The 26,393-nt window shown below is 41.0% G+C and overlaps 1 protein-coding gene across 5 annotated transcripts; it reads right to left on the bottom strand.

Moving 5' to 3' along the window:
* On the bottom strand, positions 1–24,735 carry si:ch211-236l14.4 (SITS-binding protein). 5 transcript variants are annotated; one of them, XM_048973471.1, is made up of 12 exons: positions 24,453–24,721; positions 23,747–24,275; positions 20,864–21,035; positions 14,031–14,238; positions 13,705–13,855; positions 13,127–13,201; positions 10,101–10,286; positions 9,443–9,711; positions 8,281–8,417; positions 7,212–7,333; positions 4,269–4,448; positions 1–3,770 (listed from the first exon to the last, which is right to left on the bottom strand). In XM_048973471.1, exons 2-12 carry the CDS (start codon positions 24,215–24,217, stop codon positions 3,582–3,584), a joined length of 2,160 nt encoding a protein of 719 aa, XP_048829428.1. In that variant the 5' UTR covers positions 24,218–24,275; positions 24,453–24,721; the 3' UTR covers positions 1–3,581. The 5 variants fall into 5 exon arrangements, with proteins under 5 accessions (XP_048829428.1, XP_048829430.1, XP_048829429.1 ...); XM_048973473.1 differs by having other exon boundaries at positions 7,212–7,241; positions 8,285–8,417; positions 23,747–24,725; XM_048973472.1 differs by lacking the exon at positions 13,127–13,201 and having other exon boundaries at positions 23,747–24,715.
* Positions 24,736–26,393: the final 1,658 nt, after the last annotated feature.

The raw sequence follows: 26,393 nt of genomic DNA on the forward strand, positions 1-26,393 counted from the left end.
TACTGGGGGTGTGATTTCCAATAGAAATCACCTTGCATGTAAAGTTTTATTGGGTTTATTGGGATTTGGTGACAGATACACAGAGGGGGTACAAATGGATACATAAAATACTGTACAAAAGAATGAAAGGTGTTCCAAGAAAATTATGTTTAAATGATTTTCATGTTGCAATAAAATTACATATGATATCATGCCTATCATTATACATTCTCAGGAAAAAAGTACCAATTTATACCTTTGAGGGTACAATTACTTGTCACTGGGACTGTACCCTCAAGGGTCTACCAGTTGTGCCCTAGCCGTAGGTAAATGTACCTTTTGAAGTACATTGAGGAACATTTTTGTACCATTGGGGGTACATTAATGTTGCTTTGCACTGGGTAACAAAACTACCCTTTTTTCTGATAGCGTACGGTTAGCTTAGTCATTTCGAAACCTCTCCTCAAGTCATCCCCCCTGTATTAGCTATGACCGTCCAATACACCCATGCATTTCTGCAACTTGTCACTCACACGCCTTATTTGGCTAATAAAGTTAATTTGTTATTTATTTTTCACTACCAGCAAGTTAAAATGTAACGAATATTTGCAATGGCTGAGGGGAAATTTGCTCTTCCAGCCATCGAAAAAGATTTGCGTAACTTTTAAGGAGAGCAGAAGTTGTTCTTGTTCCTTTATATTCTGTTACAGCTTATTTACATACATTATAATGTTAAATGTACTTTTTTTTCCAGAGCAAATACACAGCTGCTACCCAGATAAATAGCATTCAGCATTTTCTTTGACTTTTGCACAGTACTGCATGTTCAGCTACGAGCTTTTTGAACTGAGAGACGTTAAACTCCTGATGTCCATGAAATAAAACTTCATAGTGACAGTGATGAATATATGTTTTCTATTTTCACCTTACATGAGCATTTACAGATTACATCATCGTTACTGTTACAATGGGAAATGTACCATAATGGCATGTTGGACAGGGTGGACACAACAGCCTGCAATTGTAGAATTTTATTGCAGTTTGTCAGTTTTATATCTTCATTGATCAAAACAAAGAGCCTGAATTGGGCATAGTGAATGAAACCCATAAACTGGATGAGAAGGAACAATTTGCCCCCTGGCAACAGAGATTAATCTTCCTCTTTAGTTAACCTGGGAACACTAGATTCATTTTGCTACTATGCTCGAAATTACAGGTTAAGGAACCATATGTACATACAAAGCCATAATTTCTTTGTTTGTTTTCGTTCCCCAGAAAGGGCATAAGACGCTGAAGTGCAAACAGTGGGATTACGTTGTAAGACATCTGTGTTATTGTTTGTATCTACCAGACCTGAGTTCTAGAAATCAAGTAAACATATACACATAAAGTTAAGTCATTGAGTTCAGGTCCCAGGAGGCAAACGTATCATAATCTTAATATTGATCATATTTGCACTTAATAATCTTGTGACTGAAATTTTGAGTAACTTTTCTTGAGTGACTGAAGGTTTAAAAAAAAAAAAAAACGGTTTCAAATGAGCAGAGGTGGACAGTTCAGGTCCAGAAAGTAAAAATCCAGACCAAGATTTTGTTTCATCCAACCTGTTGAGTATAAAGAGTCACAGTCAGGTTGGTGCCCCACTCCGGCTCCGAATTCCCCACAACCCTGAACAGGACAAGCAGTTAAAGAAAATGGATAGATAGATGGATTGACGGAGTCACAATCACAGAGTACTCAACTGGTTGGATGAAACAAACTGTTGGTCTGGATTTTTGTTTTCTAGGCCTCAACTGTCCACCCCTGCAAATGACGACACAGCAAGCCTGATATACAGAGACAGGCCTTTGTCCAATCACAGACCACAGGTGTCTTATAAGAAAAACGCTTCCGAAGAATGATGATTGTTAACGATTATCCAGCAAATCACATAATTCAAGGTTGCAGCATATACTGCTTATACTTTACGTTTAATATATTTGGTGATGAATATATCAAGCTGTACTCTCAGCAGCCAGTTACATTTAAGCTGTATAATTCAGTCTGATCACTCGCCGCACGTAACTGTAGAGTTAAGGTGTCATTCCGCAATCTGTCTGGAACCTCCGAACAGCAGAAGTGGACGGGTCAAATCATGCAGCCTAGCGAGTTCTCGCTGTGCCGAAAGACGCACTTTGCGATGGGACGGAAGGGAAACGATCCATTTATACGACGCAAACCAGGGCTAGAATAGAACACAGGCTGGCCAGTGAACTCCACATCCAACCTCCCTCTTCACATATGAGAAGCTGTGGCTCCCAGTTGAGGCTCCTGCAGTTTTAACACGATCAGGTTCCACTCATGGTGGTTCTGGTGTAATCGTGGGTCATAACAGGCCTTTGGTTTCATACTCTGTGGCTCCTATTAAAAACAACTAACAACTGAGACCAAAGCAATATATCATACAGTGATGAAAGTTCTGCTTAAAACTGATGTTATGTTTGTTATTCGGGGTCCTTGTTCCGCCTTTAGGGCTTTGCAAAGTTACGCCATGCACTCCACTCCATTTCTGCATCACCTAATCTATAAAAATCCTTAAACTCCCCCCCACCCCCCTGCAGCATTCCTTTTAGCATGTTCAGCTCGCTGGCATCGCCAGGCCCCCAGTCCTACACTGTCCTACTCTGTAGTGGCTTTCTGTTGGTGTGAACAGGAAATAACAAGAGCAGGATGTGGTGGTCCTGGCTGTAGGCAAATGACAGAAGCACGTCATAATTAATTCTGCATTCCAAGTGGCTGGCGAATTTCACAGCAGCGTAACGATACCTTTGTGTTGGTTTTCATTCCCTCTGCTATATATAACGGGATAGCATATTTTTATAGGTCTTCTCATGTTATACTCGACTGGTCTTATTAATGGTCAAATTGGCCTTTCCGCATAATGATCATAAATTGCTCATAAAGTCCTTCAGTTCTCATAAATAAGTGCTTCAAGAGAGACTAAGTGAGAAATCGTACATTAAGTGTCAATCGATAAACTGTGTATGGTTCCGTAAGGTGATACTGCTGTTGAGGTACATCTTTTCAATCATACACACAGCAGTCCATACAATTCAAGTAAAAGCCTTTGAGCAAAACTGATAAAAGACTTGATTTTTGTACGAAGTCCAAATGCAAGCGTTTACAGGCTCCTCTGCCACTTAAACATCATCGATTTCTTCTTTTTGGTCTTTCACAAGGCTAAAACTCGTACTTTTTTTTACGCAAATTAAACATAACAGTTTGCTAACACCACTGGAGTGGAACTAGAAATGATTCGACTTTAAAGACTGTAAATGGTGTAAACGCTGAAGGTCTTTGCACATTGCAGATGCTTAACAGCAAAGAAAGACAGAAGAGAAAAGTTCCAAAAATAAACCGAGTGTTGAAATGGATCATACCGTTTAAAAAAAAAAGGAGAGTAAAGAAATAATCTTGAATTTGTAAAGTGCAAGTATAAAAATATTTTTAAAACTTAATCTCAAGACTGTGTCTCGAGATACTGTCAGTGGTCTTGCTGCAAAGTGCAACAGAACACCAAGAGTGGAAAATATTGCAAAAACTGTGAGTCGGATCTGTACATTTCATGAATGTCTTCGCATGAAGACAGCGACATCTTCAAGACCAACTGGATAGTTTTCTAGAAGCGTCCCTCCGTCGAAAACAAGAGTGTTATTTTGATCTTTTCTTTGGTCTTCCCACTTCAAACCGTTCCCTGGCAGATAAATGTCTCTGTGCAGAGCTCCTTTCTCCGTCACCGGTGCGACGAGTACCTATGAAAAAAACACAGCTCAGAGGTTTGAGCTACCAGTTCAGTTTTTATAATAGTTACATTTTAGTAATAATACACAAAGTCATATTTATCCATTTTTCAGTGTTTTGGTTGCAGCCAGATACAGGTGCCTGTAAACAGGAAGAAGAGCCTTAAAATAATTTCTTGTAATTTCATCTGCAATGTGTGACCCACATGGTGACAAAAAAGCTAGGAGAGTATGCCTGACCCACAGCAGGGTGCAACCAGGAAACTCCCCTTGGCTACAGGCCACGGTCGCTATGGGTTCCTGCTGGGCCTGAACTCTGAATACTGAAACCCAAACCACCGTGTTTCTGTTCGAGTCGCACAGCGTGAAATGATGAAAAAGTTACAAGAGTTTGCGGAGGTATCCAGGGTGGCTCTCAGCTTTCGCTGTGAGAACTGAAATGTTTGTGACATACTGTTAAAAAAACCCCTCTCCACTCCCCCATGACCAGCAGGTGAAAGACGAACTCACGTCGTCGCCAATGAGGAACTCATCGTCGATGGTGAACGTGACGGGGTCATCGGGGCTGATCCACCAGAGAGGCCTGTATATCGGGCTTTGCTGCTCCTTCCACTCTTTGGCGTACTTCACTATGAGAGGAACGACGAAGGCTTGATGCTTAGCTATGTAAGCTCTCGTGAGGTTCAGGACCTACAGCACGCGAAGGAGGCAGGAAAATTCGACCCGTCGTTATTTGCTGAATAGTTTGTCAGGTACAAAAAAAAAAACACACTGCTAGCCAAAAACTGACGTTGTCCTAATCTATCATTGTCACTTACGAGGCTGTGTGTTGAGTATCTACAAAATTTATGTCATTGTAACTGAACTCCACGCAATGTGTTTAATGTGACGCAGGTGAGTAAAAAGTCTCGAATTTGCAGTAAATCTGTATTTTACACGACTCCCCAGCTGCAAACGCGAGGAGAATGAAAACATAACATATGTGGTAGGTGACTAAAGACATAAAGTGGGACAAGCCAGGAACTCAGGGACGGCTGCAGGAGGACTTCTAGAGGTCAGCAGTGAACAGGCAACAAAGCCACCTAGTGACAAGACTGTGTATATGCAGGTACACAGGGACACACAGGGCCCGCCCAACAGGAAGAGAGCAGGTCACACAGTGTCCTTAGATTTAATACCTCACAGCGCGTGACACATGAGCTGCTACAGGAACCATTCACTCATCCACCCTCCAGGCCAATTTCAAAGGTCATGGCTTTGGCATCCAGGCAAAGAAAATTGATGGGGGGGACACCTCCTTAGCGTGCTTTACAGATTCCCGACTTTCAACATCTCCACGCAGCATCACACGTGCTCAAGACCCGGAGCCTAAAATGCAAGTTCCTGGGGTGAGACGGAACGGCGTAGCGTTGTCATGCCGTTGCCCGGGCTCCACTTCCTGCCTAATTTGGGGGGTTCGGAGCTGCACGTGATCTCAGGGGAAACCTGCCCCCCCCCATACCCAGCTGCCTCGGGTTTTGTTCTCTGCACCCTCTTTGGGGGGGGGGGGGGGGGGGGGCTGTTCCGCCAGATAGCCCTGAATCTAGTATACCCCCGATGCATTACCGGTAGGTGCAAAAAATAGCCCCTCTCTGGCAGACGCTGCAGTTCCAATCGTGCCCGTGCCCCCGGAAATATAAGCTGGGGCCCCCGAGCTCTACTACTCTCTCCCTGGCCGCATGACTGGCCTCTCTGGTTAGTTCTGTCGTTCACCGTGACCCGCCGAGAGATGAGGCCGCTCAGTCACAAAGCCAGCCCTGTGCTGCCCTTGCGATTCCCACCGGCGTTACAGATCACAGCAACCAAACCAAAGCGGGACATTTTAAGGGGCAACAGGGTCTGTGTGACTCGCGCTGAGCAAGTATCTTGAAAAGAATATTCGTTTTAAATTCCTTTAAGTCTTTCTCTTACTATTTATATAATATCTCCCTGAAAGAGATGGCGAGACCTATGCTGCTTCCTTTCAAAGAAATTAATTTTCCAGGCTTACAGAAAAAATATCTTTAAAATCATGGTTTGACACCATTTACATTACTTGTCTTGTCTTCTTGGAATTTCTCTGGCACGCAGAAAAGGATTATTTCCCAAAGTTAACATCCTCTCCATCCCCTTTTAGAGGAAAATACATTAACCACATTCATAAAAAAAAAAAAAAAAAAGTATTTTAAGAAAAAAAAAATTATTTTGAAATCTGAGTTTGACTGATTTGTAATTGAGAAAACAGGCATGTCGTCAGAGTTCAGCTTCATATTTCTGTTTGGACGTGGTGTGATTTAACGGTCCCAGAGGGTGTCGCTTGCATGAATTAAGGGTACCCTTGTGTTTCTGCAATAATTAAAGGTCACACGCACTTTATTTTTACTCTGTACTACACAAACTGGGCCCAAATATACCTGTTTTGGGGGAAATTCTCAAAATACAGCCTACGGAAGAATAAACGCCTTCGTCTATCGTACCATTTATTGACCACGTCTAAATGAATCCATTTTTATCCAGCAGGCAGTTATTCCAGTTGCGGAGATGTGGATCTTTGTTTATCTTCTCCCATCAATTTAATAATGGAAATCTTAATTGTCGTAATGAAGTCTTTTTTTTTTCCAAGGGATATTCTTAAATTCATTATCATTCCAGCCCGAGTGGCTTTCATTATTCCCAAGATTGACGATCGTAAATTTAAAACAAAACCTAATGTAGAACATATGGGGGCTTAACCACAGGTGATACTGGTTGCGGGCCAAGCAGTTTCTCTCGAATGGGCTGGAAAAATTGAACCCCAGAAGATACTTTGCTTTACTTAGAAACTTGAGCTGTCTTCCGTGAAGTTAAACATATCAATATCTTAAAATAGAACTGATCTCCTAATTTCTGCTTGCATGCATTTATTAACTTAAAAAACTCAAAATGAGATGACTGAGCTTTTCACTTCACACGAAAAATGAAAATACTTTGGTAACACTTTACTTACAGCCATGTTTTTAGTAATTTATAAACACATTCGCCGTGCATTATAATGCATTCATACCGCATCATAAACGTGGCTATATTTATAGCCATATGTATTATGCATTATGAATTCTCTATGAAGCTCTCATTTATAATGCATTACCTTCTTGATGCATTATAATGGTCGATATAAGCATTAAGGATTTTTGGTACTGTATTATAAAGGTATCTATAGTACATTATAAATGAGAGCTTATGAAGGCAGTCATAATGCATAATATGCACAGCTGTAATGTGTTATGCCTTTTTATAAATATTTATAGCCATGTTTATAATGCTTTATGGATGCATCACAATGCATTATGAATGTGTTTTTAAGTTACTAAAAACATCTGTAAAGTGTTACCAATACTTCCTTTTTATTAGCGTAATGGTGCATTGGTGTGAGGCACTGCAGTTTGGGCTCCTCACCTGGCTGTCTCCATACACCCACGGCGGAATCTGGAAAGTGATGGTAGGGAGAAATGAGACAATTTCCAGCCAACGGATAAAGAGCTCCTCATCTGTGAAAAGATTCCTTGACAGGGAACCTCCTACAAAAAAGCAATGAAAATGAACTAGGTGGAGACAAGTAGATCGCTGAGACTAAACAGAAAGACAGTAAACGCAGCCAAAAGTAATAGCAGACAATTACCAACAGACAGTCATGCTCGTAAATTACGAACATGGAAAAAAAAAACAATCTTACAAAAATTTACCGATTTATACAATTTATTTGCCGCACTCTGACATCTTTGTGTTTTCTCAACATCAAAGTAAAAGCTCATCTGGGCGCCAAGAAATATTTAAGGCTTGTCTGTTGTGTTCCATTACTGGAATTCAGAATATTTGAGAACGTCTTCTTTTTTTTCCACAACTCAAAGGATGCTTCACCTGTCATCCAGTCAGTATGCAGTCATCCAGAGCCTTTTATCCAGTCAAAAGAAAGAATATTATGTCAGTGATGTGGTTAGTAGCTACCACGCACGTAATAATTTACCCAGTCAATTCAACCCAGCCTGATTCATCAGACTCCCTGCAACCAGACCCAACGGAACCACACCCATGTCACTGATAACTAAACTGACCAGTAGCACAGCCCCTATTTAAACTAAACAATAATCATCTTTCTGAAGTAAGACCTATGTGAGTGACGGAGCTTTCTCATTGGTGAACCAGAGACTTGCTGCACTTGTGTTTGACTGTTACTGGTTTCTGGACTTCTGGTCTTTAGTCCCTTTATGTTGGTGACTCGGACTTCTCACTGCGAATCATTAAACCTACTAACTCCACACTAGGATCCCTGAACTTTTTCAATGCACGTTTATTGATATCTTTAGAACATGATTTTCTGCTGCCCTTGGATTGGATTCAGCCGTATGAAAAAAAAAGAAAGAAAAAAAAGCCCATTAAAATGATCAGTAGCTGCTGATAGAAGATCTGCATGCTGGGCTTCCTATAACAGGACTGCTGTAGATTTGTGGTTAAACCAGGGTATTACCTACTGCATCAGGAATGAAGAAGTCATATCCCAGAAGACTATAGTGCAGGACGGATGGAATAAGGCCCTTCAGCCCAAAATAGCTCCAGTCATTATGCAGTGGGTTCATCCGGATAAACAATGGAACATGGCTGGACCTAAAACAAGAAATATGAAAAGTCGAAAAGTACAGAGATAGAGACAATAATACACATGATTATAGAATAAAACACAAGGACTTCAGAGGTAGAGGGTGCGTCTATGGGTGCTGTGTAATGGTCTACACCTTGAAGAAGCTGTACACATCAAAATTACACAATAATAACTATTACCATACATTATATATATCATAAAATGAGAAAAATATATTAACAAATTAATTATATACTCTAAACAAGTATAATATATATGAAAGATGTAATTCATATACTCAAACATAAAACTATATATATAAAACACTTTAACCTAATATATAATATACATAATATAAAAAGTAAATATTTGAAATATAATATAATATATAAATTAGATATATATAATTATATATGTATAATTATAATATATTAATAGAATAGAATTATACCACCATTTAATTATTATAGAATAAGAATAATTAATAGAATAGAATTTCCATTCCATATTTTTACAGATTACTCCTGCCTAACTTAGGCAGCCCATTAAACCTAAATATTCCAGCATTTTTATTATCTATTATAGCACCTGTGCGTAATATTTTATTATATTTACTACACGTTTGTTACCATGTTAAAGACTGCAGTTTCAGTGCTCCAGCTGACGTGATGGACTTGGTGATTTTGTCAAATTCAGTAAATGACAATGCCGTTAATACTCCTGCTCTGATGTGTCTCTCGGCGACTGAAAGCCTGTGTTCTAAGCCTTAAGGCAAAGGGATTAAATCCATTGAGGATTTGCTTAAGAACTGTAGAGACTTAAAGTTTCGCGGAACTAAGAATATTATGTGAATGCTGACGAAGTGTTTGGATGCTGTTCGAGCGCCTGCTTCAGCCTGTAATGTCATTGTGAGAGCAGGAAGACAGCGAGCTCCAGCAAGCAGAGAAAACGTGACTAAACTCCACCTCAAAGTGAGGATACAACCAGCAAAAAAGAAATGAGAAGTAAGTCATGGACAGTCGTACGAACTACAGGGGACATCTGAACGTACCTGGTGCCTGACGTCACTATTGCCGTGTCTCCGATCTTCGCTGCGACTCCGGCTAACAGCCCGATGTACTCATCGCCGGCAAGAGCTTTTGGTGGCTGCATGGCCTGTTCCTCGAAAGGGTTTCCCTCCCCGCCCTCCAAGATGATATATTCCATGCCCAGTCGGGCATGCAGACCGCCCACCTTATTCAGAAACCAGTTGACTGCTGCTGGGTTGGTGACATTCAGCTTCACGCAGAATTTTCCTTTCCACTGCGTCAATAAGGGGACCTGCGGGACACAGACAGACAGAGTGATGAGAGAATTAGCAGTTGTGGAAGTGGAGATGCTAGAATGTTCTATAAACTCATCGTGCATCAGATTTAATTACCCATTCTACAATCACAGCAATGCACTGGCAGGATTTTCCACAGAGTTGCAAAATCTTTACAGCCCAGAGTCATAAGATATCGCTACTCACTTCTGCTAAGTTGCATCTGTACTCAAGTATGCCCAAGTGCAAGAGATTATGGACTGAGTACTACCTTTTTCTTCAATACGGTTTGCCTTGGGTCCTCTCAGAGCCAGCATAATGTTTCCCATATAGACAACTCAATGAAGGTGAACGTTGCCCGTCAAAATGCAACGTGACAAGGCCCTGGGCTGGTAATCATGCTCACCAGACGTCCGTGTTGGGCCATAGGAAGGCTAAGCCAGTAGGCCTCAGTGCCGTCCTGCAGGGAGTTGTGGAACTGCGGCGTGTCCACGCTCAGGAACGGGGAGAGTGTGACGGAAATGTTCAGAAACTGTACCAGACGAACATTCCTGGTCTGTCTCTTGAACATCATCTTTTCGGCCTGCTCCTGCTGCAAAAGGCATTTGGAGAAGTCAGCGACGGGGGAGGCCACGGCGAAGGGCATCACATTTCCGACACCCAGGCGCTGAAGGAATGTACATCTCCAATGGAGCTGAGGCGTGTAGTTCATGAGTCTGCAGCGTGTGACAGTGTTCCTGGCAGCACAGGGGCCGTAAGGGAGCCAGGGGATTTTGTACGTATATCACTACTTTGCCATCCAGACTGTCCCCTTCCTCGCACTCTGTGGTTCCTGGAAGGCTCACGTCTAACCCTGTACGGAATAAGCCGTCATGGAATACAGGCAGCCCCCAGGATTTACAGAAAACTCGTGCTTACAAGTGGACTACCATGAACATTAAACATATTAACATATTAAACATTCGTGTTGAGTAGAATGTTTCACGATAATGAACGCGCACACCCTTTATGACACCCATGGAGATATCGCACAGCTTCAGCAGTTTATTGGCTCCCGGTGCAGTACTGTATGTCGTTACTTGTTTTATTACTGTATTATTAGTATCATTATTCTCCGTGTTACTTTTTCTGACTTACCTACAAATTTGACTTAAAGACAGACTTAGGGAATGGTTCTCATTCATGACCTGGCCACTTCCTGTAATAAAGGCTACAGATCAGTTATACCTTATCCACTTATCCAATATCTTTCCAGGGAGCCCATCCTACTCTCCACGAGACACACATGCAGAGTGCAGGGCCGGCTGGCAACCGATGTAGCCAAAGTCAGCTTGCTACCTTCGGGTCACGGACACAGAGTTCTGACCCACAGAACCACACAACACACCGAAAGCAAAGTGCTGGCCAGTATCAGACGCGAAACCCGGTTCTTTGACACAACTGCACAATCTCCGCTCCGTCCGCTGAATAATAATAATAACCTGTTACGCAATATTTTTAGCTAAGTCGCGTGACATGCTTTAAAAAATATGCAATAAAACAAGAGCACAAACTTTTTTGGCCAAAATGCAGAGCATCAAAAGCGTAAAAGAAAATTTTAAAATCACTCACACGGAATCACATGTAATATGAGCGCATGACATAAGATATTTCATATAGGATCTCAGCTTCCTTAGAAACAGATTTTTCTCTTTAAATATCATTTCAAATATTCTTGCATGTCAGCTATATAGGAAATATTTAAATGAGTGTAAAAATCTGGAAAAACTATTTATAGCCTGACATACTTGATGCTAGGTTATTGTTCCCGCTCATGACTGAAATATATAAGTTTAATATGGAAACTAGGAAAGATTATTGGCCATGCTCTGAGTTTACGGGGAGATTTTTAGTTACTGCAGCGTGTGCTCAGACATCAAACATCTGGTGGCTAGTTTAGAGTTAAACGCTGCTTCAAATTTGCTACTCATTACCGTTACTGTCTACTGTAAAACTTCGTCAAGCTGAGAAGAATAGATTCCTCTCTCTTCTGAGTCCACCACTAATCTACCGTTTGGTATGCAACCGAGTGGAAAGAAAAGTAACCCCGGATCGTTTGACAGACAGCCCATTTGGACTAATACCCTGTGAACTTCTGACTTCTCTCCACGGTACATGGGGCCGACCACAACATTAAACTGGTGTCGGATTCACCTGAAGTATTTGGCTTTGGCACGTCCTGTCTTCCATCGCTGTTTGAGGTCACCTGACCTTTTTGCCGTGTGCTGCGAAGATGCGAGTCAGTTTTGTATTTTTATTTTTCATTGTTTCATCGGGGGCACGCTGCCATTGCGGTTTTCGCCGCTGAGATCAGACTACGGTAAAGTTCCTTCGTAATCAACCTAAGAAACAGCACTGATATTTGGTTACACCATTCGGATGTGCAAATAAACCATACAATCACATATTGCTAAACCTTATACATCCCCAAACTACGGGATACGTCCCATTTGAAAATACTTTTACTTCCCAAAGCCAAGGTGGCTGCAGATTTTTGGGGCCCCATGGATCATCATACCCCATACTTTCCTTTACATGAATGTATTCTTTCATGGCCATAGTCTGTTGATCACAGCAAGGACTCTCAGACAAAACTGACCAGTCAAGCAAGTGTCAGTTCATTTACAATATTAATCCTTTGACAAAATAGCATTGAACCGCCCCGGGAATATCCTTTCTGCTTTGTGATCGAGGAATCAGAACTCATCAGTCTTTTCCAGGCCCCAAAACCCACAGTAAAGTGTTGGAACGTGCCAACGATGCAATTTAGCATAGTACGTGAAAACTGATTTCCAATTTTACCACGAATACTGGTTTTTGGGGAACTCACTTGTGCGACTACAATAATAAAAAGTTTAGTATTAAATAATACTTGCAAGAAGTCAGAATAAGGACTGGTTGCATAAAAGACACCCGCAGGTCATGTCCACATTATTAACTGTCTTGAGATGGTAGATGACAGCAAGCGGATGTTTGTCACCCTGGTGACTGGGTTCATGTCATTAAGCACCTACTGGTGCTGCCACCTTGCTCTTCTTGGAGGGAGTGTTCATATGGCGGAACACGCCGTGACACAGTTCACTTCAGTTCAAAATTCTTGACAGTAGTGTTTGCATTTCCAGCTGCTTTGAGGTGTTGTACACATCATTGCTTAAAATGATACACTGTATATGCTGTCATAAATGTTTACATTTACTTTATTTAGCAGTTACTTCTGTCCAAAATTATGTGCAAATTGCACATCACAAAGACAGCTGTCAAGAAGTCAACTGCAAAAGTGCACCAAGGCAGAGCTTTGTAAAGTTGATATATATTTACGAAAGTGTGCACGCCGTTAGCGACGTGCGTTAGCGACGTGCGTTAGCAACGTGCGGCTTGTTCTCATTTCCAGACCTCTGTGCAGCTGACGGCTTTGAGGCTCCCATGACAGGTGTGGACCACCGAGCCGCTGACGGACACAAAATTAATCTGTTTGGAGAGAGAACAGCGACAGGCCTGCACTGAAGGTCAGAAACGGCGATGGGTTCCGAGCTGTCGAAGAAAGGAACCCTTAGATGTTCCACCACCAGACCGGCTCCTCACAGAGATCGTTCTTTGCATTTCTCTTAATTTGACTTGATTTTCAACATGCTAATTTGCTATCATTTTGAGCTCTGAATGTTTTTCCCAGCTATGTTAAGTTGTCAATGTACCCTGCTTTCCAGCATAAGGTTCCTAGGAAGGCTGAGACCCAACTAGACAGGCAGTTCATGAAAAGTAATGGCGAGACCAGATTGTTAGAAAAGGCAATGCGTATTTATAGGATGTCACTGACCGAATCCAAGTTGGAGTAAATTTAATTGCCCATGGATCCTTAGGCCGTTCTTCAGTGCATAGTGTACAGTTTCAGTTGTTAGACTTAAAGGAAGTCTAACAATGAAGTTTCTCATTCTAGCATCGCTAAGGTGAACATAGGCAATGCTTCCACTTACCATGCTCGAGAGTAGATAGGTGGAATGTTCATTGAGAGTAATGATCCCCTCCCCTAAATGGTGTCTTTTCAGACGATTGGAGAAGGACCTCAGCTCTCTCTCCAGCTTCCGTCCTGAGTCCACATTCACAAGCAGCTTCCAGAAGGGAGACCTAAGTCAGGCGTTTCAAAAACACGGAAGCAGGTCACATTCTCCTGTCCAACCTATTCGGAATTCAGTTCGCAAATGCATTGTAATGCAAATATGACTTTGAGTAAGGAAAGATCGGCTTGACATGTGAGCAGAGCGTTGATGCAGACAGAGGGAAATGACAGAAACTTATTTACCGCAATATGTCCATGTTAGGCAGCACCCGTTTATGGTCGGAGAGCTGGCGTACTGCCTCCTGGTGGACGACTTTGGCGTTCGGGCCCACGCACACCATGTACTGGAGGGGTAGCTGCTCTGTATTGGGTGGGGTCCTTAGGCAGTACTGGTGCTGGCTGTCAACACCAACATGAAGGGGCACCTCTGGGTCGACCAGCACAGCTACGCCTAGTAGGTGACGACAGTAATTTAGATCAATATTAGCTTGTGAAAGCTTTAAACCTGACCTTAAACCTAATAAAGGCCAACTTACCTTTAAATGAGATACCTCTAGTCCAGTAATTCTCAATCTCCGCCAAGAGAGAAGTACTACTCTAATCGACTAGCAATCCAAAGCTAGACGTTCCGCACGAAACGTGAATTTCCAGCTGATCCAAAAACTCCGTTCTATAATTCCAATGTATGTGGTCCCTAAGACCTAATCTCATATAGAGTCACAGCAGGACTATCCCAGAAAGCACAGGGCAAGAGGCAGGAGATGGTCTGGATGGGATATCGCTCCCTGGCAGGGCACACACTCTTACCAATTCACCTGGCCACATGTTTTTAGACAGGAAACCGTCAAACACAGGAAGGCTACGCTAGCACTGCCAAGGCAAGATGTGGGAATCAAACCCAATCTACAATCTATCCACTGAGCCCCTCTGCTGCTCCCATAATCCATAAATAATGCAAAAAATTGCTTAATTGTATATATCTGCAAATAGGATTTTTTGGGCAGTGTTGATATGTTGTAGTGTATAATAATAAACAGGCAGACTAAGGCTTCCACTGGTGTGTTGGCAATCACTAATTGTCCAATAAAAGAGGGTTTAGCTATATATACACTGCAAAGTAAGTCATGTTACATAAACCAATCCAAGAAGCAACATTGATTCAGTTTCTCTGATAAAGTTGCAGAGAGAGGCAGGCACATCTATCCTGACAATAATCCCACCACTTGTGACTTGTTGTTGACCAATGATATGTAGAGTCAGCAATAAGACGATTGGATATTTAGTTTGACACACAGCAAATGTTCCAAACTGTCGAATAGCAGTAAGTACAACAAGACTGAATCTCCGCCACCCATGGGCTCTTAGCCCTTTTTGTAAAAGATACAAATAATTCAGTGTCAGCTCTGTTCTAGTCTTAATAGCATCATAGACATAGGCCAATGGACAGCAGAGGGAAAGGCACTCAAAGGGGTGTCATTGGGGAGGCAGCACACTGAGGTGGGAAAAGCATCTCCAGGATGCCAAAGGTTCAGGTTCATAAAGTACAAATCCAGGCCAAGATGTTGTTTCAACTAGCCAGCTGAGTGCTCTGTGATTAGAGTTGAAACAAAATCTTGGTATGGGTTTGCATTTTCTGAACCTGAACTTTTCACCTCCGCAGAATGCCCCAGTGCATGTGTGTCCACACATGTGATTCCAATATTTATATTTCTGAGCGTAGATTTATTGTTTATTTTTCTTCGTTGTTTTGGGGGTACCAGCCGGTGAAGTACAGCAGATAATGAATTAGATTTGTGAAAAATGAGCTCTAAGTTATAGTCTCAGAAAGGAATGGCTCATCTAGCGCTTCTCCAGTGAACCTGCAGTGTCTGGAGTCAAGTTGTCTGTTCCTGCTGACCTCTGGAGCAGATCTCCAACGTTACAGTGGTAGCTCCCCCACTGGAACAAACTCTAGTAAAATTCTTAACAATCCAATCGATTTGGTTTTCATGACCATTCAGCTGCCTGTCTGGCTCGCTCAATCCCATGAGAGAGGTATGAGCGTGTCTCCTAGGAGAGTGTACGAGTTTATGGGTGGTGGTGGGGTGGGGGGTCAGGGAGGGGGTGTTGTGGTGTCCCCTGTCTTTCCAACTTCGGTATTTATGGTGTCCCAGTGGCCATGTGGAGCTATGAGATTATGGGAATCGTGTCACCAGCTGTTCTTGTCCCCCCCCCCCCCCATGAATTCCTTCCATCCTCATGTATCTTGGTTATGTCAGATTCTCCAAAGTCGTCTTGTTTACCAGCAGTTCAATCTCCCCGTGGGTTCTGGGGACCACCTACCTTCCACTCACAAGCCCCCTTGTCATTTTGAATTAGTGATATCCTAAAGTACTACCAGGATCCCGCCAAGACCCTCAATCTGGAAATGATAAAACCGCTACCTAGCCATCTTCCATGGGTACGAAAATATGCAACTATCCAAATTCGCCTGTCCTCGTTTTACAAGCGTCAAATCAATCAGGGAAACTGTGGATTGTTTGGTTTGGAGGAATTACAACTACAGAATAATTCTGTCCCATTAATAAAGATTCACCGGACGCCTAAACAAACAATGACAGCTTTCTTATGTATCATCTACATTTAATAACGTAACAATTGATAAAGATGACATAAGAGCCCAGAAGAAAAATCCTTCAGAGCTTCTCTGCATGCTGATGGAAAACAGGGTGAAGAATTTTGAGCTTAACCCAAAATCAGCACCATCTTTTTTTTTAAAATGTAGCATCACAAATCAAGGCCCTTAAACCTGGGGTCTGTGACAAACTGTGGACCAGTAAAACAATTTCAAGGGGTCCAGATTGTTTTCAAAGTCAAGAAGACATTATTCTCATTTTGGCTCCATGATGCATTTTGTAAAAATGCAAAAAATTTTTTACTGATCTTCCAATGCATCTTACATGTTTTCAGGAACGAAATTATCAGCATGTTACTCTTCTTTATTCTTTAATTACTTTCTTTTGGTTTTAAATGTATTTTTCAATATCGCTTTATTATTCTTCATTGCAGTGTGGTAAGGGTCTCAGTTAGGTTCAATAATAATAGGGATAAAATCAGCCCTGAAACCCCCCCTGCCTCAAACAAACACGGTACTCCCACAATATCGGTACAGACACGTCCCAACTGTCTACCTGAATCTTGTACAGTAGAACTGCAGAGTGAAATGTTTTCAAGGGGTCCTTAGGTCTTAGCTATTTATAAACCCATGCATTGGTGAGAGGGGGTGTCCAAGTTAGGTCTATTTTCATTCTGTGGTCCCTGGTTTAAGAAAGGTTGGCATACATGATTACCTACAAGACACCTAGGACTTCGTTTGTTACAATGTAAATGTAATAATAATATTACCAATCACAAAGCTGTATATAAGACGGTGCTTTCTGATATACAATGACAACACTGCAGGGACTGATGCAAAATTATAAAAAGCAGTTTACAGAATGTGTCTCCCTTATGTGGCTGATGCACGGTTCTGATTTTAGTATCGATTCAAGCCCGTCAGGGCAAAGGTTAGCGTGCTAGTAGTCATCAAATGCTTGGACAGTGCTCAGAGGGGAACATGTGATATACAGGAATCTGTGTAGGAGTCGATCAATAACTGTCATTTGGTGAAATTTGAGGGAATTTAGGGCTTGTGTTAGAGCCAAGGTGAGTTCCTTCGTAGTGAAAGGGGGCCTCTGCCTCTTATTTTTAGAACAATCCCCTTAAATACTACCAGCTTCCCTGAAATATTTTCCACAAGCCCTTAAAAGAAATGATTAATATCCTCTGTTGTCGTCTTATCTTATATAATCAAGGGATAAACATCTGAAACACGCAAAAAGATTAATCTTAGTTGACGATCAATCTCACGTGAGCACGTGCACCAACAGACGTTTCCCGTTTATGAAAAATATCTCAGGAAATACCCGGGACAGGGGGGAGCAGGTGATGGTGGTTGTCATCCAACGGGATAGACCCTTCATCGCACATGGCGTTTACCATGGTGACTGTGCCCCCCTCTGTAAGAGCTCCTTGTGGAGGTAGGGGGTACAGGGGTTAAGGTGGATGCCTTGCCAATGTGTTCGGGGAAATATTGAGAGCCGTTATCTTACTGCAGTCCAGATGGAGTCCAGTCATCAGAGAAGCATGTCTATACGTTTAAGTCCCTGCCTCAGAAGCAGTTTGGAGAAACATCTGATGAATGTTTCAGAAGCGTGCTGTCAGGAAACAGAGGTTCGAGAGAAATTGCCTGTTCTCATTCACAGAGCTTGAGATGGCAGAATACTCCGGTGCTTCGATTGCGAACATCAGGGAGGACATTACTTTACGTAGTGAAAATGCGAGAAATTTTCAAAATGAGCTTAAACCTTTTCCCTGTCACACCCCTGAAGTGGCATTGCACTTCTCCACACATGACAAAGACGAATGCAACTGTTTAATTCCTTTGCTGTTATTCCTGCATTCTGTCCTACTGTTTTTAACATTTACTCAGTCAGTAGTTTTCATTAATGGTTCTTTTGCTGGTTGTACTTGCGGCGCAACAGAGGTAAAACAACTAAAACATGTAGAAAAATTAAGAGAAAATACAACGAAGGAGACCCAGAAGGAAACAGGGATCTTTCAAACTGGTTCGTCTGGTTCTACTGGTTTTCAGAGTCTTTCCCAGTGCCATTTGGATTACAGACATTGAACAACATTACTTTTAATGATAAAAGAGACAGACAACATCCTCCACAGAGGAATGTCCTTTTAGGACTCTGCTTGTCATTATGAGCTGAGAGCTTTGGAGAGGGCAAATTACCTGGCTAATTCAGCTGTATCAGAAGCCAGGGGTTAGAAGGAAGCTTCAGCCCCACTGTAAGTATCAACAGAAGATTAATTACACTACACAAAAATACATAATTTTATACATAATAATAATACCCCATAATTTCACTTAATTGTACTCTTTTATACAAGTAGGTTCAGCTTTCACTGTAATGCCTAGATTATATCTAATTCCATCCATCCATCCATCCATCCATCCATCATCTAACCACTTCTTTTGGTCGGGGTCACGGGGGGGGAAAGGGAATCTCTCCCAAGTAGCACAGAGCACACAGCTAGGGTACCCCTTGCATGGGGTGTCTGACTTCATTAAGCATAAATTAATCCCAAAAAGAAACAATCATATGTATTTCTGAATTTTCAACGTCATTGAGTGATGTGCCCACACACAGTATCGACACAGGACATTCATGAATCTTAATTTACACCATCTGTTACCTGCACCCCTGCACAATACAAGTGCAGTCATACTAATGATGTAACGAGAAAAAAAAATCAAAAAAGTCACTTCCCAGGAAAATCAGCAATTTCATCAGTCTCAGCTTCACATACATTTTCACTCCCAGTTTAGATTATATAGACTATGCAGTAGACTATGCATTATTATTTTGATTACTTAGTGGTTCCTAGGCAACCTAAAGAATAGTTGTTTAACAATAGTCTTTCAACAATAGTTGAGGTCCCAGCAATAATAGATTGTCCCTTCTTGGCAGGTTGGAAGCAGACATGCAATTCTGTCAGCTAAACCTGTTGCATAACTCATTACTGCCTGCACAAAAAATCGCTTGGCAAACCACAATGTGCCTTTGTTTGTGTCACATGACTGTAATTATGCCCTTCAGTTTATCCCCTATCCTGCCTCTCATAATCCCTCAGTACAGCCGCCGGAGGCTTGGCTCACCAGTGGCTGATGTCCCCCTGTCACACATGCACAGACTGCATATTTATTTGCCCTCCAGAAATCAGCCATCTACAAAGACGTGAATGCCTTCTCTTACGTGAGCTTCCCCGACGCACTGAGAGTGCACACTGTAACCTCCTCAGACATGTCTGCAATCACAACCAGACACAACACAGTGAACCTATTTCCAGAGGGCACACGGGCCATCCAATCAGCTCATCAGCAATCCTGTCAAATTCACACTTATGTCAGTGCTTACCGCAGTCAGCTGAGAACTGAATTTCCACTGGAGATTTATTGTCTTCACTAAAGCACAGAATAGAAACTACATCTTGCACTCACTGCTGTAATCAAATGTTCTGCAGCGTCTGATTATCTAAAATAAATAACTGGTTTAATGTAAAAAAAATAATAATAATAATAAAAATAAAACTAATACAATGCCTGTATCCAATGGTCACTCAGAAAACAAACATACAGCTCGGGAAGAAATTAAGAGACCACTCTATATTAAAAAAGAAAATCCGGGTTTAATTCTGGTTCTGCTGGCAGAAAGCTAAAAGGCAGGTTTAAATTATCTAAGACAGCAATACACAAGAACAAGGTGAAACACAAGACACTGGGAGTGACCAGAAACCAGCCAGGTAGAGAACGGAAGCGACTTTCTAATGGCAGAGATTACGATCAATTTATCCGGCAGTTTCTCGTGAATCGTAGGACGACATTCATATATATATATATATATATATATATATATATATATATATATATATATATATATATATATATATATATATAGGCCTATATGTGTATATATATACGTGTTGTCAGACCTATTTCGTCCTATAAGGGCGGTAGAAGCCAAGTCATCTGTGTGTATGTGACTCTCTAGTTCGCGACAGAGGCTCCAGCTGCCACACCGCGCTGCTCCGCTAAATTGCCTCTGCAGTCCGGAGAGGAATTACAACGCCCGCGAAACAACCACTGGCATTCGTTTGTGTGCCATCTAGCGAAACAACCAAAAATACACGCATAGGTTATTAAAATAGCAAGCTCTGTAATTTGTTTTGTTCTCACGCTGCCTTTATTAGACATGCAAATGGGATGACAATGGAACTCAGATGGGGTTTACGATAAATCGTCTACGGCTTGCTGTCATGTGTCGCTTAATCCCTAATATGCCGAGGCTACTAACACCGTTCAGTGCTATTTATGTACCGGACGTGCTCGCCGAGCTGGTGGAGGCTTGGGGGAAATCGTGCACCAGCGCACACGTACCAGCACACCTGCAGATATACAAGCGGCGTGATTCCCGATGGGAAAGCCTTACCTGTAGAGCCCAAGAAGTAACGCTCCAGAACCGATCCGTAACCTAAGGGATTGTCTTTCAAATTGCTCACGGTGAAAGGCTGCATGGACACGTTCACCATATTTATCGGCCAGCTCTGTGCACGTACTCCTGCTCCGCCGTACCAGGAGACATTGGCCATGGAGAAGCAGTCCTGAAACACAGGAAATGCAATACCTCTTATACAGGTCTCATAATGTTTCGTGCGGTAACTTTATTTAATGTTGTATATGGCTTGAAGTTTGGGTTTTCAGATACACAGAGATATTGATAATACTGGGTTTATATGTGTTGTGCCAATAACCACTAAGCCCTTGACAATTAAAAGAAAATATAAATAAAAGAATTAAGAGTAGTGGAAGTATTTATTTGTCCGCGTTTACTAGTGAGCTAAGCATTTCCTTAAATATGCAAACTGGCGAAAAAACGGGAAATAAATCGCGTTTATCCTGAGAACGACAACGTTTTTAATTTTGTTTTTGAAAAACGAATTGATGGATGGATTGATGTTTTGATGTAGGCCTATATTGAAATGAATCTACCAGAATATTTTATAAAGTCTTTGGATACACATACTGTTTTTAAATACGGGGTCATAAGACTAAAAATACGAGTGAACACACTGATGCCATTGCAGTAGCCGAATCCATATTGTAATTCCTATCAATTAACACAGAATTCACAATTCCGTTATTATAATCGACAAATAATTTGCATATGATTTCAAAGCTTAATGCGTTTGCAAAAGGTAACCATTCTTTCATCGAGTAATCCTGATTTTACGGTTTAAATATTATTTCTGCCTATATATTAGTAAATTTTTTCTTTTTTTCTTTTTTACTAAGGAATGGAAACTGCAGCAAAAGTTGAGTTGAAAGTAACACATGACCTATAATCATTTCAGGAATGTACAAAACAGAAGGATTAACTTTCAAAACATCCGAATTGCTACTTTTTGGATTGAATGTAAGTTGATTACGTTTAAACGTTCGTTGCGTCCACGGATCTGTGTAGAGGAGCCCTACTTAATTTAAAATGTGCTAAAATAAATGCTTAATAGTTTTATTTTTATTATTATTTAAGTTTCCATTTATCGTAACATTCGTCCTACAACTCACATGCAATGTAGTATTAAAACTTATTGTTTTAAAAAAAGATTTTTCTTTTTAATGTCAGTTGTATTTGGCAAATAAGACATTAAACGCCAAAGGACGATACCTTGTGTTTGCCAAGGCATTACCGGCATAACTGATGTAGCTGGACATTTGATGAATCTAAATATATGACATCTCCAGACGGCAAGATGCAAGATCTGCTTGATCATCTAAAAACGTTTCTTCAGTCTCTATCAACACCCAAAATACAACTTCATGCTCGACTGCTTCATGGCAGATAGACAACAGGGGCGAATTGTTCAGTTTTAGGGTTATGCGTTACTTTTTCGGAAACATCTGCCGTGTAAGTTAACAACTTTAGGAACATTTTGATGACCGATGCTTTCTGTTATCTACACTATTCTTTCTAGTTCTGTGTAAAACCAGAACAGGTCACGGACGAGGTATTTTTAATGACCCTTCGGAGGGGTTTTGTTTTGAAAGTCTTACACTTTTTCCAGAGGTATGCATACCTGAATGTGGAAAAAATTCAAGGGAACTTGTCAAAATAACTGCATCGAATCTACTGACCACTTTAACCACTCTCTTAATATACTTAAAGTTCACTCAAAGAGCATGTGGCATATTTTAAATCAGTTAAACGGTATATATTTTAGTCGTGAAATGTTTATCTCCATTCTATATCCAACCCATGCACCTTTTTGACTACGCTTAAGTTACCAGTGATAGCGTTTGTGTCGTTGGCACCCTAATTAAAAACTGTTTACCTGTTAATTTCAGCCATCCATGAATTATAAGTGGACAATATATTCTCAGGACCAGTCAGTTTGCATAACCAGAGACAACACCGGCAAACAGAAATGGGAAACAAAAGGCCCCCTTTCTCCACAACCCAGCTGAAGAAAAATGTTTGGTCTCGGTTTTGGATTACCGAGTTATAGCACAAAGCAAACAAAAACATCAGCTGTTTTATTACGCAGAATAATAGCCTTTATCTCCATCCTGTATCAGCGTACACAGCAATTATGTACTAATGTACTAAGCCACATATTCTTTAACACACATTAGTCTGTGTTCACTTTTAAAAGACTCCTCTAATGAGGAGAGACCAGCACAATAGCAGAAGAAAAAGTACGAAATAGAATCTAAAGTACCAGAAATGATTTCCCTGTAAAGAGATTCACGTTCTCTGTTTCCCTAGTTTTATTTATATAACCAGCTTTTTTATTTGTACCAGTCACGTCATACGCAAATCTTTCATATGGATAGTAGAGAAGGGGTCATCAATAGCGCAAACTCGTTTATCAGTACAAAACACAAACGATTATGACATAATGGTTTAAGCGGTTCTTGTCCGACTTTAAATTTTTAAAAACGAGACGCAGAGAGAGCGGAGGAATTAGCATTAATGGGATTACACTAAAATAAGACTGCATTAAAGTTGCAAAACAGCTGTGCAAGATCAAGCTAAATTTGGATAATTCAAGTAACCTAACCCACCGGATAACTTATACAACCTAAGGTGCTAGGTTTTAATAACCCAATGTGGGTTCTGTCCAATATTTATCCAGCGCTTGGTTGCAAGTTATTTTTAAACTACAATTTTTCACGTAGTTAATTAAAACAAATGTTTGAAAGTGAACTACATACTTGAAATGATACAACAGTGAAAAACACCGGCGCGTGTTTGAGAATAAACTTCACAATTTACAGTTTATTTTGAACTCTCGGAGAGAATGGAGTGACATACCTTTAATTCCACATGGCAATGCAGAGGTGTCCAGGTAATTCTGTAGCATTCCATCTGCGACTTCTCGTCCGATTCCACCGATACCTTCAAGTCTGCCACCGAATCCCACGTGTAACAGAACTCGGTCTTGTTATACCAGCACAAGTTTCTGACAAACGGAACGTCATTGTCGGGGGTCCCCATGTCCCCCACGTAGATCTCCACGAAGGTCTTGTCCTCTGACGCTGTTTGTATGACAAGAGAGTTGCTCCTTCTCTCCCAGATCATTCCGCTGAAACTCCCCCTTAGGATCCAGTTTTTATTGGGTTGATCCACAACTTGCCAATAAATGATCCCGATAGTCATAACAAAGAAGATCGCGACGCCGAAGCAGGCGATCGCTCCCTTCCAAGTTTCGTTCATTTCCTTCAGTCCCGTGTCCCATGTTACTTCTGGGATGGGACTAGGGTTCCTGTTCCGAGTGTGAGGCATTTTGTTTTGAGATTAGCAAAAATAATGAAATGAATTTTTAAAAAAATCGGGGAGACGTCTGTGAATTAGAAATATCAGATATTTCACCATGACATGTAATTTAACGGTGAGAGAGTGAGTCGTTCATGAATCCCGTTATTCACGCGCATTTATGACATATACATTGACCTGTCACGTGAAAAAAAAGAGAGCCAACATCCCCTCTGCTGAAATTTGCACAAAAAAGATGACTTACCACATTTTGGCATATAAGTTTTGCTTTTAAATGGCATTGATCGTTGAGCAGTCAGCTTTCTTACCCGGGTTTAGCAGAAATGAATACGTATGGCTCCTTAGCGACTCACTTGCTTGCCCTGCACTTTTTGCCTGAGTCTGACGTAACTCCGAAGTACTCTTCAAAAAGGGAGAAGAGAAAGTGATCGGTACAGAGAGCGCTTTGCACTCAAGTGCTCTCAAGACGCAGGTTACGGGGAACGGACCAGTGACGCGGGGAGGCAAGATCCCAGATCTTTACTGCGATCAGACAGATCTGGCCGATAGACTCTTTAACTGCTGCCCGATCAGTTCTTGCAAGAACTGAACAGTGGACAAGTACACAGTACTTGAAAGAGAACGGGTTTAGTGACTTCATGTACTGCAGAAATACATGATATGCAAACGCGTGGGAATTATAATGCCGGAGAATAACGTTTTGACGTTCGAATTTCAAAATTAATTATTTTCCTCAAAACGTCCTGCTCCATTTATGACAACAATTATCTTTTAATAATCAATGGATCTGTTAAACACGTCTTTGTTAAGAAAGACGTAGCGGATTTATCTTGCATGTCCATTTAATGTGAATCCGTCTCAATGACACCATCATTCAGTAAACAGGAATGAATATAGAAAGTATGTTCCATTACGATTATGGCGTAATTCAATATCTATATCCTCAATACAAAATTTTAGTTTAAAAGTGACAAGTTCATTTTACATCGCCTTTGCTAGACATGAAAGTAAATATAGCTCATTGCTCGTTGCACGTTTACAGTGGATAAGAGCTCAGATTATGTTCTGTATATAATAGCGATGGAGTGCTATTTTCACTGCATTGATTTGAACTAAAATGTATTTTCAATTCACAGATATTTCACAAATTCACCTCCAGGGTCCACTTGCAGGTTGAGCTACGATCACCAAATGAATCGTGCCTGGCTTTACGCTGCAGGGCGGGAAAGAATGGCAGAAAGGATATTTTGAAATGTGTGGTTTGAGTGGGAAAGTCAGTAGAAGGTGTTGGTGGTACGAATTGCCAGCCATTGAGGTTAGGAATGTTGTTTATAGCTGTATTCAAGGTCAGGGGGTCAGGGAAAGGCACATGCTGTCTGTCAACAGTTATTCTGTCTGGTTCTTGTGGTAAACTAAACAGGCATTTGACGTTTCCTGATGCACCAGTACAGAAAAAAATGGGAAATGGGTTCTCACATGGACTGCTAATAGGCATACACAGCAACTTCATTTAGAGGATTCGGTTAAATTGCGCATCCCCTTTACCTCGTAGTAGCTTCCTCATAGATGTGTTTTACCAGACAAAAATTGGCATTTTTTGTGCAACCAAAATGAAAACCTGATACACGTATGTCCAACTATGTTTCATTTATAACACCCTCCAAAAGAGCATTGAGTATAAAAAGGAATCACTTCTCATTCTGATCAAGTTTGAATTATGATGAGAATCAAAACAGCCAATATGCAGTTTTGTTTGTTAGTTGGTACCAAACAATGTTTGTTCATCATGTTTTGGATAAGTATGACACAACCGAAATTTGTCAATTTTAAAGAAATTTGAACTAATAAATAAACAACTGTCAATTATTTCTAAAGGTGTTTATTAAAAATAAAAATATTTTAGAGTACTGGTTTCTTTCCATGTTTTAGCTTTATTTAGTTTTTAAAATTGACAGTTTTTTTTCAGTTTCCTGACGAGCGTATTTACGTTGTGTATTGAAGTTGTATTTCTGGTTATCTGGAGAAAACCAAAATTTGCCAAACATTTCAGCTCAGAACTTGCCCCAAATTTTACTGATGCTCACGGCGCCAAACTAATAAAATTTTTTTGATTTGTTTCAGCACGTCATCGGATTCTTAATTTAATTTTAATGCTGCCAAAACCCGATCGTAATGAGCACAGTCG

Source organism: Brienomyrus brachyistius, chromosome 13 (assembly GCF_023856365.1).
Source record: "Brienomyrus brachyistius isolate T26 chromosome 13, BBRACH_0.4, whole genome shotgun sequence".
In the NCBI taxonomy this organism is placed as follows: Eukaryota; Metazoa; Chordata; class Actinopteri; order Osteoglossiformes; family Mormyridae; genus Brienomyrus; species Brienomyrus brachyistius.